Source organism: Hemiscyllium ocellatum, chromosome 6, assembly GCF_020745735.1.
Source record: "Hemiscyllium ocellatum isolate sHemOce1 chromosome 6, sHemOce1.pat.X.cur, whole genome shotgun sequence".
Taxonomy (NCBI): Eukaryota; Metazoa; Chordata; class Chondrichthyes; order Orectolobiformes; family Hemiscylliidae; genus Hemiscyllium; species Hemiscyllium ocellatum.
The window spans coordinates 124,153,329-124,169,451 of NC_083406.1; the positions used below are offsets into that span (position 1 = coordinate 124,153,329).

The 16,123-nt window shown below is 49.7% G+C and overlaps 1 protein-coding gene across 1 annotated transcript in view; it reads left to right on the top strand.

Moving 5' to 3' along the window:
• Positions 1–9,345: 9,345 nt before the first annotated feature.
• LOC132816913 (cholecystokinin receptor-like) overlaps positions 9,346–16,123 on the top strand; it is a 36,329-nt gene continuing 29,551 nt past the window's right edge. The window contains exon 1 of the mRNA XM_060826934.1: positions 9,346–9,384. Within this exon, the coding sequence (XP_060682917.1) occupies positions 9,375–9,384 (10 nt within the window). The 5' untranslated portion in view covers positions 9,346–9,374. The remainder of the gene's footprint in view (positions 9,385–16,123) is intronic.

The window sequence follows — 16,123 nt, forward strand, 5'->3', positions numbered from 1 at the left end:
GTAGTTTTCCCACTCTGCTTCCCTCCAATCATAGAATCTCTACAATGAGGAAACAGGCCATTCAGCCCATTGAGTCCACACTGGCCCTCTGAAGAGCATCCTACCATGACCTCCACCTTACCCTATTCCTGTTGCCCTGCATTTCCCATGGCTAACACACACATCTTTGGAATGTGGGAAGGAAACTGGAGCACCCAGAGGAAACCCACACAGAGGGATCAAACTCTGGTCCCTGGGACTGGGAGGCAGCAGTGCTAACCACTGAGCCACTGTGTCCCCATTACAGCCAGCCCCTGCTGTGCCTCATGCACCAGGACTCAACCAACCAGCAGCAACCTTCCCAGAACTGAGAGAATCACGAAAGATAATCACCAATGAATCCACTTATTCTGTTGTTACTTTGTTCAATATTCTGAAATGATCATCACCTGGTCCAGCAGATTTATCAACCCTCAATCATGGTCATTATCTCTTTCCTGAAACTGTTTCCTGTCGGTTCTCCAGGTTTTTAGTCCCTTAGTCTCCTGGTATTTTGGTGGGATTTCCTGGAACCTCTTTCAATGAAACAGACAGAAAGGAACAGTTCCATTTCTCTGCCATTTCCCACCTACAATGGGTCGACTTTTATCCTTCTAACCATTCCCCTTTCACAAAGCTTACAGCTGTGTTTAGCTTATTCACAAACTTCAGATTTGCTTCTCACTTTCCTGATCAGATTTGGTACATTTTCTGCTACCGATCCTCCAGGTTACCATGATCTCTGACATCTTTATAAATCACTTCCTTTGATGTGGCCCCCTTTCCCAGTCTCAGGAGTTCCACACGGGAGAGTAATTCTGGAAGTATCATTCCCATTCTGACCCACAACCCATATGTGCACAGGAAGATCTCACAACAGTGGTAAGCACCACGAGATTGTCAGCTCCTGAACATTTTATCAGGGGATTCTAATCCCACTCTCCCATATTCACACTCACGCATATTCACACTCACACAGTTTCATTCTCACACACACTCACTCCCCCCACTCTGCAGGCACACACACACGTTCTCACTCTCTTTATACACTCTCACACATGCAGATAGAGTTTGACTTTCTGATCAAATATATTTGGAACAGGAAGAGGCCATTCGGCCCCTTGAGCCTGCTGTGCCATTCACTCCGACGATTCCTGTCTATCCCCTGATAATCTTCCACCCTTTGGTTTACAGAATCTACCCAGCGCTGCATTACAGACAGCGGGGACTCGGAATCCACCAGCTTTTCAGGAAGAGAGTTTCAAGGACACACAACCTTCTGAGAAATGAACATTCACCCTTTCTCTGTCTTCAAAGAACAGCCCCTAATCGTGAACAATCATCCCTGGTTTTCATCACCTGATACAGAACATCCTTTCAGCATCTCTGTCTGTCAGCTAGTTCTTTTACATTTCAATACACGCTGACATCTACCTGACAATGTGGAAAATTGCCCAGGTGTGTCCCTTACACAAGAAGCCGGAAAAATCCAACCCATTTCCACCCCATCAGTCTCTTCCCAATCATGAGTAAAGTGACGGAAGGTGCCACCAACAGAGCTATCCAGCAGCACCTGCTCAGTAATAACCTGCTCAGTGACGCCCAGTTTGGGTTCCCCCAGGGCCACCCAGCTCCTGATCTCATTCCAGCCTTGGGTCAAACATGGACTAAAGAGCTGAATTCCAGAGGGGAGGGGAGAGGGACAGCCCTTGACATCAAGGCTGCATTCAACCGAGTGTGGCATCAAGGAGCCCTGGCAACACTGGAATCAGTGGGTATCGGGGGACAAACTCTCCGCGGTTGGAGTCATACCCGACACATTAAGGAGATGGTTGTGGTTGTTGGAGGTCAGTCATCTCAGCTCCAGGACATCTCTGCAGGAGTTCCTCAGGATAGTGACCTGGGCCCAACCATCTTCAGCTGCTTCATCAATGACCTTCCTTCCAGCACTGACGCTCAGTAGCAACAGTGTGGACTGTCTACAATGCAGTGCAGTGAGGTGACTGGGTTCTGATTTATCTGGATGTCAGACACAGGAAGCAGATTCAGTAGTAACTTTCAAAATGAAGTTGGGTAAATATTCGAAAAGGAGAAGGTTCTCCGGGAGAGAGGGGGCTGGTGGAGATTAATGGAAACCTCTTCAGGTACTACCTGTAGGCCAAGTGGCCTGACAATTCCTGACAGGGGCTGTCTCTGTTTTTTCTCAGAGCTTCTTGTGCCTGGGTGTACTGAGGATAATTATAATCCCCCTCCGCGGTGTAACAGCCGAAGCCTCAGATGCGGAACGTAATGTTCATGAAGACCTCGCAGTTTCCCAATGAAATGGCAAGCACTGGCCACATGGTGGCAGACTTGTCCATATTCCAGAGGCTCTGACCCTCGGCCCTCACCCTGCATCGTTTATGACAATTACCACTTTGTCAGCCCAAGCCTGGATACTGTCCAGATCTTGTTGCATTTGAACACAGACTGTTTCAGTCCCTGAGGAGTGATGAATGGTGCTGAACATTGTGCATCCCCACGGTGGTGACCATCCCCACTCCTGACCTTATGATGGAGGGAAGGTCATTGATGAAGCAGCTGAAGATGGTTGGGCCCAGGTCACTATCCTGAGGAACTCCTGCAGAGATGTCCTGGAGCTGAGGTGACTGACCTCCAACAACCACAACCATCTTCCTATGTGCCAGGTACCTGAGCAGCTCTATCAGTAGTGCTGCGACTGAGCCATTCTTGCGGGGGGATACTGAACCCCACCACACCCCCCAACCCACCCAGAGAACATTCTGTGCCCTTACCATCCTCACTGCTTCCTCGAAGTGTTGTTCAATATGGAGGAGTACTGAATCATCAGCTGAGGAAGGACTGTACGGGGTAATCAGCAGGAGGTTTCCTTCCTCATGTTTAACCTGAAGCCATGAGACTTCATGGGGCTGGGATCATATTTAAGGACTCTCATGCAATTCCCTCCTGACTGTATCCCACTGTGCCGCCCCCTCTGCTGGGTCTGTTCTGCTGGTGGGACAGGACACATCCAGGGATGGTGATGGTGGGGTCTGTAAGGTATGATACCGTGAGTATGACTCTGTCAGGTTGTTGCTTGACTAATGTGTGCGACAGCTCTCCCAGTGTTGGCACTAGCCCCCTGATGTTAGTGAGAGAGAGAGAGAGACAGACAGACAGACAGAGAGAGACAGACAGAGAGAGACAGAGACAGACAGAGAGAGACAGAGAGAGAGAGACAGAGAGAGAGAGAGAGAGAGACAGACAGAGAGAGAGAGACAGAGAGAGAGATAGAGAGAGACAGAGAGAGAGAGACAGAGAGAGAGAGAGACAGAGAGAGACAGAGAGACAGAGAGAGAGACAGAGAGAGACAGAGAGACAGACAAAGACAGACAGAGAGAGACAGAGAGAGACAGAGAGACAGACAGAGACAGACAGAGAGAGACAGAGAGACAGACATAGAGAGAGAGAGACAGAGAGAGACAGAGAGACAGAGAGAGAGAGACAGAGAGAGACAGAGAGACAGAGAGAGAGAGAGAATTAGTGAGTGCAAGAGTAAATGGGTGTGAGGTCATGTGTGAGTGCCAGGGACCTGGGTTCAATTTCCACAATCCCAAAATGTGCAGTTTAGAGTGGATTAGCCATAGGAAATGCAGGAATACAGGGATAGTGTAGGGGACTGGGATGCTCATCAGGAGATCAGTGTGAACTCAATGGGCCAAATGGTCTCTTCACACTGTGGGGATTCTGTTTGGGTGATTGTATATCCCGCTGAGACCATCACTTGAAACTTTCTGCGATGTGTTTTGTTTTTCTGATCCGGAATGTCTGAGTGTAGGAGTTAGTTGTATTTCTGATGTCAGTTCACCATCAACTTCTGATCTCTACCAGACCCAGTCCCCAGTTTGGGATTCTGGGTCCCTGTGCTGTCACAGTCAGGACAGATTTACAAAAAACAGGGAAAGACTTTATCATGGTGGGTCAGGGAGACACAGGGGGTCAGAGAGACACAGGGAGTCAGAGAGACACAGGGGGTCAGAGAGACACAGGGGGTCAGGGAGACACAGAGGGTCAGAGAGACACAGGGGTTCAGAGATACACAGGGGGTCAGGGAGACACAGGGGGTCAGAGAGACACAGGGAGTCAGAGAGACACAGGGGGTCAGAGAGACACAGAGGGTCAGTCATAGCTGACAGAGCAGACTGGCCTCAGGTTGGGGAGTCTTCACTCATTCTCAGGATTATTACAGTACAGCAGGAGACCGTTCAGCCCATCAGGTCTTCACCAACTCTCTCCAACTGAACAATTCACCCATTGCCATACCCCCTCCCTGTACCCTGCACAAAGTCCCTTTTCATTAACTAATTCCCCTTTCAAAACTCGAGTGAACCTCCCTCCCCACACCCTCAGACAGTACACCCCAGACCCTAACCCCTCGAGTGAACCTCCCTCCCCACACTCTCAGACAGTACACCCTAGACCCTAACCCCTCGAGTGAACCTCCCTCCCCACACCCTCAGACAGTACACCCCAGACCCTAACCCCTCGAGTGAACCTCCCTCCCCACACCCTCAGACAGTACACCCAGACCCTAACCCCTCAAGTAAACCTCCCTCCCCACACCCTCAGACAGTACACCCCAGACCCTAACCCCTCGAGTGAACCTCCCTCCCCACACCCTCAGACAGTACACCCCAGACCCTAACCCCTCAAGTGAACCTCCCTCCCCACACCCTCAGACAGTACACCCCAGACCCTAACCCCTCGAGTGAACCTCCCTCCCCACACCCTCAGACAGTACACCCCAGACCCTAACCCCTCGAGTGAACCTCCCTCCCCACACCCTCAGACAGTACACCCCAGACCCTAACCCCTCGAGTGACCCTGCCATTTAAATAACATTCAGCTCCTCTATTCTTCCTATCAAAGTGAATGACCTCACGTTTACCAACATGATATTCCATTCACCATATTTCTGCCTACTCCCGTCACCCTGTCAAAGTCCCTCACCCCTTACCCTCCCCCCTAACCCTCCCCCCTGTTTGTGTGTCATCCACAAACTGGAGATTGTTCATTCACTTTCCTCATCCAAGTCATTAATATATTGTAATTAATTATAGCCCCACCACTGATGTCTGCGGCACATCACTAATTACACGATGCCATCCTGAAAATGTCCCCCTCATCCAAACTCTCAGTCTTCCAGATACTAATGGAGTGCCACACTGTCAGAGGGTCAGTGCTAAGGGAGTGCCGCACTGTCAGAGGGTCAGTGCTGAGGGAGTGCTGCACGTCAGAGGGTCAGCGCTGAAGGAACGCTGCACTGTCAGAGGGTCAGTGCTGAAGGAACGCCGCACTGTCAGAGGGTCAGTATTGAGGGAGTGCTCGATTTTGGGATGATATTAAATCAATTTTGTGTTCGGCCTCTGTATTATGGAAATGAGTTGTCCATGTGGTCAGTCTCCAACGATGTGAACAAACCGATAAAGCTGTTGGTGATGTGAGGTGTCTGTTTGAGTGTAAATTGGCTGTTCAGAGTCCTTCAGCAGGAGCTGCACATTATCTGTGTTTTATTGGCTGTGACCACTTGTCCCCTTGGAAGTGGAGTCGCAGGTAGACAGAATAGTGAGGAAGGCGTTTGGTATGCTTTCCTTTATTGGTCAGAGTATTGAGTACAGGAGTTGGGAGGTCATGTTGTGGCTGTACAGGACACTGGTTAGGCCACTGTTGGAATATTGCGTGCAATTCTGGTCTCCTTCCTATCGGAAAGATGTTGTGAAACTTGAGAGGGTTCAGAGAAGATTTACAAGGATGTTGCCAGGGTTGGAGGATCTGAGCTACAGGGAGAGGCTGAACAGGCTGGGGCTGTTTTCCCTGGAGCGTCGGAGGCTGAGGGGTGAATGTATAGAGGTTTACAAAATTATGGAGGCATGGATAGGATAAATAGACAGTCTTTTCCCTGGGGCAGGGGAGTCCTGAACTAGAGGGCATAGGTTTAGGGTGAGAGGGGAAAGATATAAAAGAGACCTGAGGGGCAATTTTTTTCACACAGAGGGTGGTACGTGTATGGAATGAGCTGCCAGAGGATGTGGTGGACGCTGGTACAATTGCAACATTTAAAAGGCATTTGGATGGGTATATGAATAGGAAGGGTTTGGAGGGATATGGGCCGGGTGCTGGCAGGTGGGACTAGATTGGGTTGGGATATCTGGTCGGCATGGACGGGTTGGACCGAAGGGTCTGTTTCCATGTTGTACATCTCGATGACTCTATGATCGGTTTTGGATGATACAAGGTCAGGAAAGGTATTGCAGAAGTTCATGCCTTTCCCATTTCAGTGTAACTGTAGTCAGTCATTTCCTGTATCCGTGAGTGTTGGACACCTGGTCTGCGCAGTCTCGGGTAACAGAATCTATTGTGTGAAGAATCGCGGTGTCAGATTGTCCAAGAATGAGAGGCGGCCTGATTGACAAAGACGAGATTCTGAGGGGACTCGACAGGGAAATGGGCAGAGATTGTTTCTGCTTGTGATAGACCCCAGGGCCAGAGGGTGCAATCTCAGAGTAAGGGGTAACCCATTGAAGATGGAGGTAGGAAGGATTCCCTCTCTCCAAGGGGAGTGAATCACAGAGAGCTGGTGAAAGCTGAGGTTTTTAATCAGGAAGAGAATCAAGGGTTATGGGGAAAATGCAGGAAGGTGGAGTTGAAGTTCAATTGGAGTTTGAATAATGCTGGAAAAAATCAAGGTAACATCAAATGTGAAAATACTGCACTGGAGGAGGATACATTTGTGTGAGTTAAACTGAAATCCAGTCGGACTGATATAGAGTCACAGCTTTGAAGAAATTAGAGAAGAATTGGAGATCTTGGGTGAAGGTGATTTTAGATCCCAACAGATTTCCTTAAAGATGGAATCTCAAGCTTGAGTTCCTGGAGATTAGGGTGAAGTGGCAGAGAGGAGCAGATACATTGAAGTTCCAGGAGGGTGACCAGAGAGTGTAGGTAGCAGGAGGATTCTCTGGAAACAGCAGCCAGTGAGGCAGAGAGTTGGACAATAGATTCACAGCTACAGGGAAGCCAGACATTGTTTCTGAACATGTGGTGAGTGGACAGTCAGGGTCAGGTCAAGGAAGGGAGTGTTATACCGGCACAGAATCTGGGTGAGTTACTCTCAGAAAACACAAAATCACAGCCGAAAGTAGCAGGAGTCGGCCATCTGCCCCCTCAAGCCTGCTCCACCACTCAACTCAACTCCACTTACTCACCCGCTCACCATTACCCTTAATTCCTTTATTGTTCAAACAATTATCTATCTTAGCTTTAAAAACATTTACAGAGGAAGCCTCAACCACTGTAACTGCTTGTACAGATTCTCAACCCTCTGGGTGACCACGTTCCTTCTCAATTCGGTCCTAAATCTGCTTCCCCTAACCTTGAGGCTATGTCCTCTTGTTCTAGTCTCACTCGCCAGTGGAAACATCCTCTCTACTTCTATCGTATCTATTCCCTTCAGAATTTTAGACGTTTCTATAGATCCCCCCCCCCCACCCCCCCCCCCCCCCACATTCTTCTAAATTCCAATGTGTATTGTCTCGATCTACTCAGCCTCTCCTCATAAGCCAAGCCCCTCAACTCTGGAATTATCCCAGTGAACCCCCTCTGCACCCCCTCCAGGGCCAGTACATCCTTTCTCAAGTAAGGAGACCAAAGCTGCACCCAGTTCTCCTGGTGTGGCCTCACCAGGACCCTGTACAGCTGCAGCATAACCTCCCTGCTCTTCAACTCAATCCCTTTAGCAACGAAGGACAAGATTCCATTTGCCTTCCTAATGACCTGTTGTACCTGCAGACCGACCCTCTGTGACTCACACACAAGGGCACCCAGGTCCCTCTGCACAGCAGCACGCTGCAACGTTTCACCACAGCAGAGAAATGCGGATTTGTAGCATTTTGCAAAGAACGAGTGATGATGACGATGATGACGAGGTCAAGGGAACAGTGTTAGAGACTGCACCAGCTTGTGGTGGGGTCTGTGCCAGGACACAGACATTGGAAGGTTCATGAATCTTTGTACGATAATTCCTCAGAGCCTCAGCAGAACTTCAGGAGACCATTGTTTCTCATGGGGGTGGGGTGGGGTGGGGGGTGGGGGGAGACAGCTCTTTAGGAAGTAGGGAACGCCTTGGGGAAGGAGATTTCTCGGAATGGGAGCAGGGATGGGGGGAGAGTTTGGACAGACGGGGGAAGCTGGCAGGGTTCAGATCAGAACAGAGAGGGTTGGTCTGTCCTTGAACTGTGAGGTTGAGGGTCAGGAGGGGACAAGGAGGGTCAGTCTTCAGGGGAGACTCACAGGATCAGGGGACTCACTAAAATAGCCAGAGGGGGGCTCCTGGGATGAAGAGAATATTTTTATTAAAAGATCCTGCTGGCTGACTGGGCTGTGGGAACTTCCCAAAAAGACAAACTGGGAAAGGAATCAGTTACAAAACAGCAGAGAGGGACCGACTGGAGAGAGCTAGCACACTCTCAATGGGTTGAATGGTCTGACTCTGAGAGTCTGTCCCATACACAGATCGGGGAGAGGGAGGAGAGAGGGAGGAGAGAGGGAGGGAACCAGTCAGTTATGAAGAAGGGTCACTGGACCTGAAATGTTAGCTCTGATCTCTCTCTGCACAGATGCGGCCAGACCTGCTGAGCTTCTCCAGCGATTCCTGTTTTTGTTTGAGATTCTCTTCCCCTCCCTCTTTCCTCCCCCTCCCTCTCTCCATCTCTCCTCCGTGTCTCTGTCACACTCCCTCCCTCACTCTGCCTCTCCGCCGGGAGCCGGGAGCCGGGAGCCGGGCGGATGGACGGGAACCGGAGCCTGTGGCCGCTGCTGGAATGTCAGAACCGGAGCGAGAGCGGAATCCTGAACCGATCGTGCGGGGAAACGGGAACAGGGGGAGCTGTCCTCACCGGGAGAAAAGGTGAGTGTGGAAGCTGCTGACAGAGAGAGAGAGAGAGAGAGAGAGGGAAGGAGACAGAGGGAAGGAGGGAGAGAGGGAAGAAGGGAGGGAGAAGGAAAGGGAGGGAGAGATGCAGAGAGGGAGGGAGGGAAGGAGACAGAGATGAGACAGAGGGAGGGTGAGAGATGGAATGAAGGAGACAGATAGAGAGCGACAGGGAGATAGAGGGAAGGAGAAAATTTTTTTCTGGGTAAGGGTTAAACCTGCTCTGAATGGGATTTGAGGCAAATAATTTCTCCCCTGACTGAGAGGGACAAAGAGGGAGAGAAAATCATAAAATACAGACTCCAGAAGGAGCGTGAGGGAGAGAGATGGAGACAGTGATAGAGGAAAGGACAGACTGAATCAGTAAATGGGAGAAGGTAAGGCATTGGAACCAGGGCTTTTGGAATAGACTGCACTCCCCTCTTTCATGCCCCTCTCCCCCCACAGCTAACCCACTGCTCCTTTAGTAACCCCACCCCACCCCCACACTCCCACTCCCAGGTATTTCCTGACAATACCCTCTTGATTCCCTCAGGACCCTCTTGAAGTCCTCATTTATTCTGAATGTTTTCCCAACAATTGTGTCTCAGTGAGAATTGGCCAATTAACTGAGGGCTAGACCCAGTGGCATCTGCAGGATCCGTTTTCGATTCGAAGTTTTGATCTCCCTCAATGGCAGGGTCCACTCCCCCCTCCCCACGCTGACTCCCTGCCCAAAGGGGGGGCACAGCTCTCTTACCCCCACATTCCTTACATTGCCTCCATCAAGGCAATCAGACAGAGTGAGACACACCAACAAAACATTTCGACACAAACCACTATTTAACCACAAACATATTCCAGCAAAGACAGAGGGAGTGAATGTAAAAGATATATTTACCTTTCTGTAGCACCTAGCACATCCTGAGGTTTTTCACAGCCAAGGGAAGCGCAGTAGTCAATTTGTACACAGTATGCTCCCACAGACAGCAATGGTCATACAATGATGAATGGAGGCCATTGTGCCCAGACTGACCTTCTGAAAGATTGACCCAGTCAATGCTAGCCCACTGTTCCACATCCCAAAGCACCCCCCCCCCCAAAATATTCCTCTTTTAATTTCCTTTGGAGAGTTTCTGTTGAAGGTGGCAGGACAGGTGGAGAGCACGGCTAATACAGCAGGCAGTGTCCTCGGCTTTATTAATAGGGACATAGAGTACACGAGCGAGCAGGTGATAGTGAACTTGTACAGGCCCCCTGTTCGACCTCAGCTGGAGGAGTGTGTATAGTAAAAAATGAGGTCTGCAGATGCTGGAGATCACAGCTGCAAATGTGTTGCTGGTCAAAGCACAGCAGGTTAGGCAGCATCTCAGGAATAGAATTCTCTATTCCTGAGATGCTGCCTAACCTGCTGTGCTTTGACCAGCAACACATTTGCAGGAGTGTGTATAGTTCCAGGGATGAGAACCTTCAGTCCCAAGAACAGTTGGAAGATGCTGGGATTGTCTCCTCAGAGGGAGAAGGTTGAGGGGAGGTTTGATCGAGGTTTTCAGATTCATGAGGGGTCTGGAAGGAGATGGAGAAGGAGAGGCTGAGGGTTGAGGGGGATTGATGAAAGCAGTGATGGAGACACGGGGAGGTTCACACAGAGAGAGGGGGTTAGGATCCAGAATCCCCTGCCTCAGGGAGTGGGGGGAGACAGTGTCCATCGAGGCTTTCAAACAGGAATGGGATCAATATCTGAACGGGGGGAAGATGCAGGGTTACAGGGCAGGAGAATTCCACCAGCTCATTCAGAGAGCCAGTATCGGCACAGTGGGCCGAATGGCCTGGTGCTGTGCTGGAACTATTCTGTCACTGTTTCCACTGTCATTCGAGGGAGTGGGTTCCTGATCACAACAGCCTGCTGTGGCCCAGCCCCACACAGCCCCACACAGCCCCACACAGCACCACACAGCCCCACACAGCCTCTCTAACCACACTGTGACTGAGTGTAATGTCACCACATTCACCTCCCCCCCCCTTACAATTGTGACCTTGAGTTTCTCCTGTTTTATTTTAACCCCCCACCCAACAGAATGATAATGCATCACTTTTCTGAATTACATTACACTTGTCATGTCCCAGTCCCTCTCAGCAGTGGGTCTCAATGCTGATGGAATCTGTTACTATCCTCCTCAACGTTTACCACGTTCCCCGATCTGTCACATCCCCAACTCCTGAACCTAATTTACAGGGAATCTTGACCAGAAAACCTGGAGAAACTCCATTCTTCTCTCACAGAGAGTTCACGGAATGTTTTAATATTGTATTCCCCTGACAGTGAAATGGCACTGTTATACCCTGCACCATCCTGAGTGCGTTACCCACTGGATAATAGAGGAAGACAGGGGTAGAGAGAGAGAGAGAGAGACAGACAGAGAGACAGAGAGACAAAGACAGTGAGAGAGAAAGAGACAGAGAGACAGAGACAGAGAGACAGAGACAGAGAGAAATGCAGAGAGACAGGCAGACAGAGAGAGAGAGAGACCGACAGACAAACAGAGAGAGAGAAAGGCAGAGAGACAAAGAGAGAGACAGACAGAGACAGTGAGAGAGAAAGAGACAGAGAGACAGAGACAGAGAGAAATGCAGAGAGACAGGCAGACAGAGAGAGAGAGAGACCGACAGACAAACAGAGAGAGAGAAAGGCAGAGAGACAAAGAGAGAGACAGACAGAGACAGTGAGAGAGAAAGAGACAGAGAGACAGAGACAGAGAGATGCAGAGAGACAGGCAGACAGAGGGATAGAGTGAGAGAGGAAGACAGATAGAGTGAGAGAGAGAGATGGAGAGAGAGCAGTAGAGAGACAAAAAGACAGAGAGAAAGTCAGCGAGACAGAGACAGATTGAGTAAGAGACAGAGAGACAGAGAAGTTAGCACTGCTGCCTCACAGCGCCAGGATCCCGGTTCGATCCCAGCCTCGGGTGACTGTCTGTGTGGAGTTTGCACATTCTCCCCGTGTCTGCGTGGGTTTCCTCCGGGTGCTCCGGTTTCCTCCCACAATCCAAAGGTGTGCGGGTCAGGGGATTTGGCCATGCTAAATTGTTAGGTGCATTAGTCAGAGGGAAATGGGTCTGGGTGGGTTACACTTCGGAGGGTCGGTGTGGACTTGTGGGGCCGAAGGGCCTGTTTCCACACTGTAGGGGATCTTAAAAAAAAGGGAGAAAGACAGAGAGGCAGAGAGAGAGAGACAGAGGGAGGGGGTTGAGGGTTTCAGACTGGGGGTTGCGCAGTGAGAGCGGTGTCTGCTGAATCAGTAATGTTCAATCTCCTCTCTCCCTCACACTCCAGGCATCAGGTGTGAAGGAGGGGCAGTTCAGTTACCCCTCTGTAGGCAACAAATACCACCCCATCTCCCCCCACCCCGTCCCAGTAACCAGCTTTGGGAAACACTCCACAAACCGGCTCATATTGAGGAGAAATCCTGGAACCAAGGGATGATAAAGTGACTCAACAGAAAGACCTCACCATCACAGAATCTCACTGCCTCTCTGCCCTCCCTCTCTTATTGCCCTCCCATCTCTCTTGCCCCTTTTGACTTCTGTTATTTCTATCCCTTGCTTTTTGTTCTCCCGCCCGCCCTCTCTGATTGCTGGTTTACCCTAGTTGCCCCTGACCTTACCCCCGGGCGTGGTTTAGTGAGAGTTTCTTCCATCTTTACTCCTTGCTAACTCCTTCAGGACCTGATGGTCATTGTTCCGGAGAGAGACTGCAGATTCCCACAGCATTGAAGGATTTGGGAATCCTCGTCCAGGTATCATCGGGAATAGGGAGGGCAAACAAAGAACATTGGGACAGGAGGAGGCCATTCAGCCCTTCAAGTGTGTCTCACCACTCAGTATGATCATGGCTGATCATCCAACTGAGGATCCTGTTCCTGCTTTCTCTCCCCGACTATTTGATCCCTTTAGTCCCTAGAACACATTCCTGAAGAAGGGCTTTTGCCTGAAACATCGATTTTCCTGCTCCTCGGATGCTGCCTGACCTGCTGTGCTTTTCCAGCATCAACCACTCTAACCTAGACTCTGATCCCCATCTGCAATCCTCACTTTTGCCCTGGAACTGTATCAAACTCCTTCTCAAAACATTCAATGTGTTTCAGCCTCAACCACTTCCTGTGGGAGAGAGTTAGTTCCACAGGCTCTCCTACTCTCTGGATGAAGACCTTCTTCCCCATCTCAGTCTGAAATGGCCCACCCTGTATTCCCAGACTGTGCTCCTGGTTTTGAACTCCCTGGTCATTGGGTCTATCCGATGGGATGGAATGTTGGCCTTTGCATAAAACTAGGGAGTTTTGTCAAAACCTATTCAAGTGCTGGTCAGACCACAGCTGGAATATTGAGAACACTCTTGGGCCCTTTAACTAAGGAAAGATGTACTGGCATTGGAGGCAGTCCAGAGATGGTCACAGAGTCATGGAGCTGTACAGCATGGACAGACCCTTCAGTCCAAGTCGTCCATGGTGACCAGGAATCTTAAATGTTGTAATTGTACCAGCCTCCACCACGTCCTCTGGCAGCTCATTCCACAAACACACCACCCTCTGTGTGAAAAAGTTGTCCCTTACGTCCCTTTTAAATCTTTCCCCTCTCATCTCAAACTGATGCTTCTAGATTTGGACTTCCCTACCCTGGGCAAAAGACCTTGTCTATTTACCCTATCCATGCCCCTCATGATTTTATAAACCTCCATAGTCACCCCTCAGCCTCCGACGCTCCAGGGAAAACAGCCCCAGCCTGTTCAGCCTCTCCCTGTAGCTCAAATCCTCCAACCTTGGCAACATCCTTGTAAATCTTTTCTGAATCCTTTCAAGTTTCACAACATCTTTCCGATAGGAAGGAGACCAGAATTGCACGCAATATTCCAACAGTGGCCTAACCAATGCCCTGTACAGCCGCAACATGACCTCCCAACTCCTGTACTCAATACTCTGACCAATAAAGGAAAGCAAACCAAACGCCTTCTTCACTATCCTATCTACCTGCAACTCCACTTTCAAGGAGCTATGAACCTGCACTGAAAGGTCTCTTTGTTCAGCAACACTCCCTAGGACCTTACCATTAAGTGTATAAGTCCTGCTAAGATTTGCTTTCCCAAAGTGCAGCACCTCGCATTTATCTGAATTAAACTCCATCTGCCACTTCTCAGCCCATTGGCCCATCTGGTCCAGATCCTGTTGTAAATGTTCACCAGATTGATCCCAGGTATGAGGGATTGTCTGATGGGGAGGGGTTGAGTAGTTTGGGCCTGTGCTTGTTGGAGTTTAGAAGAATGAAAGGTGACCTGGTTGGGTTATCTGGTCAGCATGGACAAGTTGGACCGAAGGGTCCATTTCCGTGCTGTACATCTCTATAACTCTATGACTTTATTGAAAAGTGAAGATTTCAAGAGTCAAAATACAAAGTATCTGGGTCAGCGTGGTTGTGTGAAAGGTAAATCAAATTTAACTAATTTGCTGAGCTCTTTGAAAATGTGCCAATTAATAAGGATCCTGTAGAAGCAGCATATCTAGACATCTTGAAACATTTGATAAGGTATTGCATAAAAGAATAATACACAAGGAAAGATCACATGGGATTAGGGGTAATATTAGCTTGGAAAGAGGAAACATTAAAAAGCAACGTTGGGATAAAACTTTTTCTGGCTGGCAAGACAATGAGTGGGGTGTCACAGGGTTTAGTTCACATACCCTGTCATAGGGTCAGTGCTGAGGGAGCGCCGCACTGTCAGAGGGTCAGTGCTGAGGGAGTGCCGCACTGTCATAGGGTCGGTACTGAGGGAGTGCCGCACTGTCATAGGGTTAGTACTGAGGGAGTGCCGCACTGTCGGAGGGTCAGTGCTGAGGGAGTGGGCACTGTCACAGGATCAGTGCTGAGGGATGGCCGCACTGTCAGAGGGTCAGTGCTGAGGGAATGCCGCACTGTCATAGGGTCAGTACTGAGGGAGTGCCGCACTGTCATAGGGTCAGTACTGAGGGAGTGCCACACTGTCATGGGTCAGTACTGAGGGAGTGCTGCACTGTCGGAGGGTCAGTGCTGAGGGAGTGCTGCACTGTCGGAGGGTCAGTACTGAGGGAGTGCTGCACTGTCGGAGGGTCAGTGCTGAGAGAGTGCCACACTGTCAGAGGGTCAGTGCTGAGGGAGTGCCACACTGTTGGAGGGTCAGTGATGAGAGAGTGCCACACTGTCAGAGGGTCAGTGCTGAGGGAGTGCCGCACTGTCGGAGGGTCAAAGGGAGAGTTGAAAAGTGTTGGAAAAGCACAGCCTGTTAGGCAGCATCCGAGGAGCAGGAGAGTTGACGTTTCGGGTATAAACCCTTCATCAGGAATCCTGATGTGCTGCTGTGCCTTTTCTTGACTCTGACTCTGACTGTCCAGCATTCTCCGGTCCTCCCGCGGGCTGAGGGGCGGTTTTCCAGGATGTCACCTGAGCTGCAGAGTTTCAGCTAATGGAGACAGAGTGGACAGACTGGGGTCAGAGGTCACACAACACCAGGTTAGAGTCCAATAAGTTTATTTGAAGTCACAAGCTTTCGGAGCACTGCCCCTCATCGGGTGAAGTGAGAGGGAAGAACCCAGCCACAGCATCTACAGAGTGCAAATGGAGTGAGTGAGTGTTGATAAGGTGAACAATCCCTGCAGCTGATCGAGAGTGTCAGACCGTGTGAGTAAAGTGTCAACAGCTGATTAACCGGTGAAGGGATGACCGAGAAACTGATTAATTGAGGCAGAGAGATCATTACAAAACATAAAAAATAAGGTGGTGCTGGAGCTAAACTAAGTGACTGGAATAACATGACAGGTATAAGAGTCACAGACTGAGGGTCTAATCAAAATAACGAGTAACCGTACAAACTAATTAAGGTAGAGAGATCATAACCATTTATCAAAGGTGATGGTTTCAAAACAGGATGGTAAGGAAGATGTTACAGATACAGAACAGTACGTAGTGTGACATGAACTCCAGGTCACAGGTGAGGCTGTACCCATGAAGACACCGTTTGGTTAGACCCTCAACCTGTGACTCTTACACCTAATGTGTTATTCCAGTCATTTAATTTATCTCCAGCACCATCTTATTTTTAATCTTGTGTAAT